General features: G+C 34.6%; 1 protein-coding gene across 1 annotated transcript; it reads right to left on the bottom strand.

Moving 5' to 3' along the window:
- Positions 1 to 773: 773 nt before the first annotated feature.
- On the bottom strand, positions 774 to 2,228 carry LOC116349802. The gene is made up of 2 exons (XM_031781401.1): positions 1,992 to 2,228; positions 774 to 1,931 (listed from the first exon to the last, which is right to left on the bottom strand). Exons 1-2 carry the CDS (start codon positions 2,203 to 2,205, stop codon positions 1,231 to 1,233), a joined length of 915 nt encoding a protein of 304 aa, XP_031637261.1. The 5' UTR covers positions 2,206 to 2,228; the 3' UTR covers positions 774 to 1,230.
- Positions 2,229 to 2,234: the final 6 nt, after the last annotated feature.

Genomic DNA, 2,234 nt, shown 5'->3' with positions numbered 1-2,234 from the left:
AAGCTCGTCCATTCATTACAGTGTCGTTTATGACCAAAAAGTACTTCTACCGACGATTATATTAGACAAACTTTCCCAACGTTTATTTTCTTTGTTGGCACATTAACATCTCCAACAATACACAGCTCTACAGCTATTCTCAAACACTGTTTTCTACAATTTACTTTAATAAAAATTGAAAAATATTGTTTTATCACATACATTGTTGTTGTTTTATTTATGTGACCGAGCACGTTTTTGGAGGTATGAATTACCTGAACATAATCGGCGTCACCTCTCTTAATGGTATCTTTTATTGTTGTTTCCAAGACAGGTGTTTTTATTGGATCCAAAGCTATTTGAATTCCATAAATTTGTTGTTAAGATACCTTTTGCTACTTTAATTTGAGAACAGTTGGACACAATACATACCCAATAGTATTCGGACACGATCGCGCAATTCAGATTGCAAATATTGACAAGTTTTGCCAGCGATATGTGCACCAAAGCCAAAACCAATCAAACTTACCCGTGTTAAAAAGTCCACCACGAACAACATTGCACTCGTTTAGAAATGCTACAAAAAAGTTCGTGTATAAGAAAACAATCATTTTCACTTTTGGACCAAATGTCTTAAACAAAACTGAAAACAGCTCAAACGACTAACGATTTTTTTTTTTTTCAATTTTCTACTGACAACTACCATATTTAGATACAAATTATTTTCGATATTATTACGAATGACGTCTTCTGAAAATTCCGTTATAAAAGTTGAAATAAAATTTTAAACAAAATTGGTTTTGAAACATTTTATTTGTCCACGTGAAACGGGTGAACATTGGCAATTGATGAATAATCTAGCACTTTCACTCGGATCATTTAAAAACAATTTTTATTATTGTAAATTCTCAATTGCCGAAACAATACAATTTCTAAATTAAAAAAATTGAATTGTTGAAAATACCGAGCAGATCTGTTGAATGTTATTCATTATTATCATCAAATAAATTGGTTTTATTTTGAAAGGAAAGTTTTTATTTGGTATTATTAATTATTGAGTTCAAGTTATAAGTTCTCGGTAAATAATACAAATAATTATTTACTAAATATATGAATAAAAAATGATTGAAATCCCAATTTTCACTTTCCGTTCGAGGTGACCTTCAACTATGACCGAGTTTGAAATGTAAAATTGAAGGGTTCATATGATGTGGAAATAGCTTTCAAAGTAGTAACTTTACCTAATATTTCTTAACTGAACTTGTCAACACTAGTAACTGTTTGTTTGCACATTGGACATTTATTTTGGGATTCTGGCGTATAATTCCACCTAATCCAACAAGTATGGCACATTTCGTGATTACATGATAAACGGGCATTTATCTTATTTTTGCAGCATATTGTGCATTCATCGTCGTCTGAATCGCTTGATTCATTTACTCTTACTTCAGGTTGAGTGCCCGAAAAGAGTTTGGTCCTACCAAAAGGACGTACTCCTGCTCCAAGTTGAGAGTTCAAATGAATATCGGTCCAAGCAAAATGGGTCATTTCTCTCCAGAACAATGAGCTACGATTATCCAGCGAAAAGCCAAACCTTTTCCCAATGTCATTCCATTTCGGAAAGCCATATACACCGATTAGACATTCAATCGCCTTTGTCATGGGTGGCATTATTGAAACGGTGCCAATTCCATTTTCGTTTGATGAGGCCGTTAAATATAGCCGCTTTGTAGATGTTGCAAGATGAATAAAGAATGCGATTCCGTGCTCATCATTCAAAGGATCTGAATGGCTCTGACTATCAGATCTTACATAGATATCCACATCTCCAAGTTGATCCCAGATTCCAACCTCTTGGGAAGTGTGAATTACTTGAACATAATCGGCATCACCTCTCTTAATCGTATCCTTTATTGTTGTTCCCAAGAGAGGTGTTTTTATTGGATCCAAAGCTATTTAAATTCGATAAATTTGTTAAGATACTGTTTTGCTACTTTGAACACAATACATACCCAATAATATTCGAGGACGTTGGCGCAATGTTTGTTGCAAGTATTGACAAGTTCTGCCAGCGATATGCGCACCAACACCAAAACCACTGACGTCAACCTGTGATAAGTGTCTGAGACAAAACCTTCTGTTCGAATTAACACATTTTTCGCGCACGCCAAGCACAAAGTCTCCTGCCAACTTTGCTATGTGTTCATATCGTTGGGTTGTCACCATTTTATCCAAAATCGCAACCGGTTCAGGAC

The sequence above is a fragment of the Contarinia nasturtii genome, unplaced genomic scaffold (genome assembly GCF_009176525.2).
Source record: "Contarinia nasturtii isolate CC-2019 unplaced genomic scaffold, AAFC_CNas_1.1 Cnas_scaffold_3139, whole genome shotgun sequence".
Lineage (NCBI taxonomy): Eukaryota > Metazoa > Arthropoda > Insecta > Diptera > Cecidomyiidae > Contarinia > Contarinia nasturtii.
This window is presented reverse-complemented; position numbering and strand designations above follow the sequence as displayed.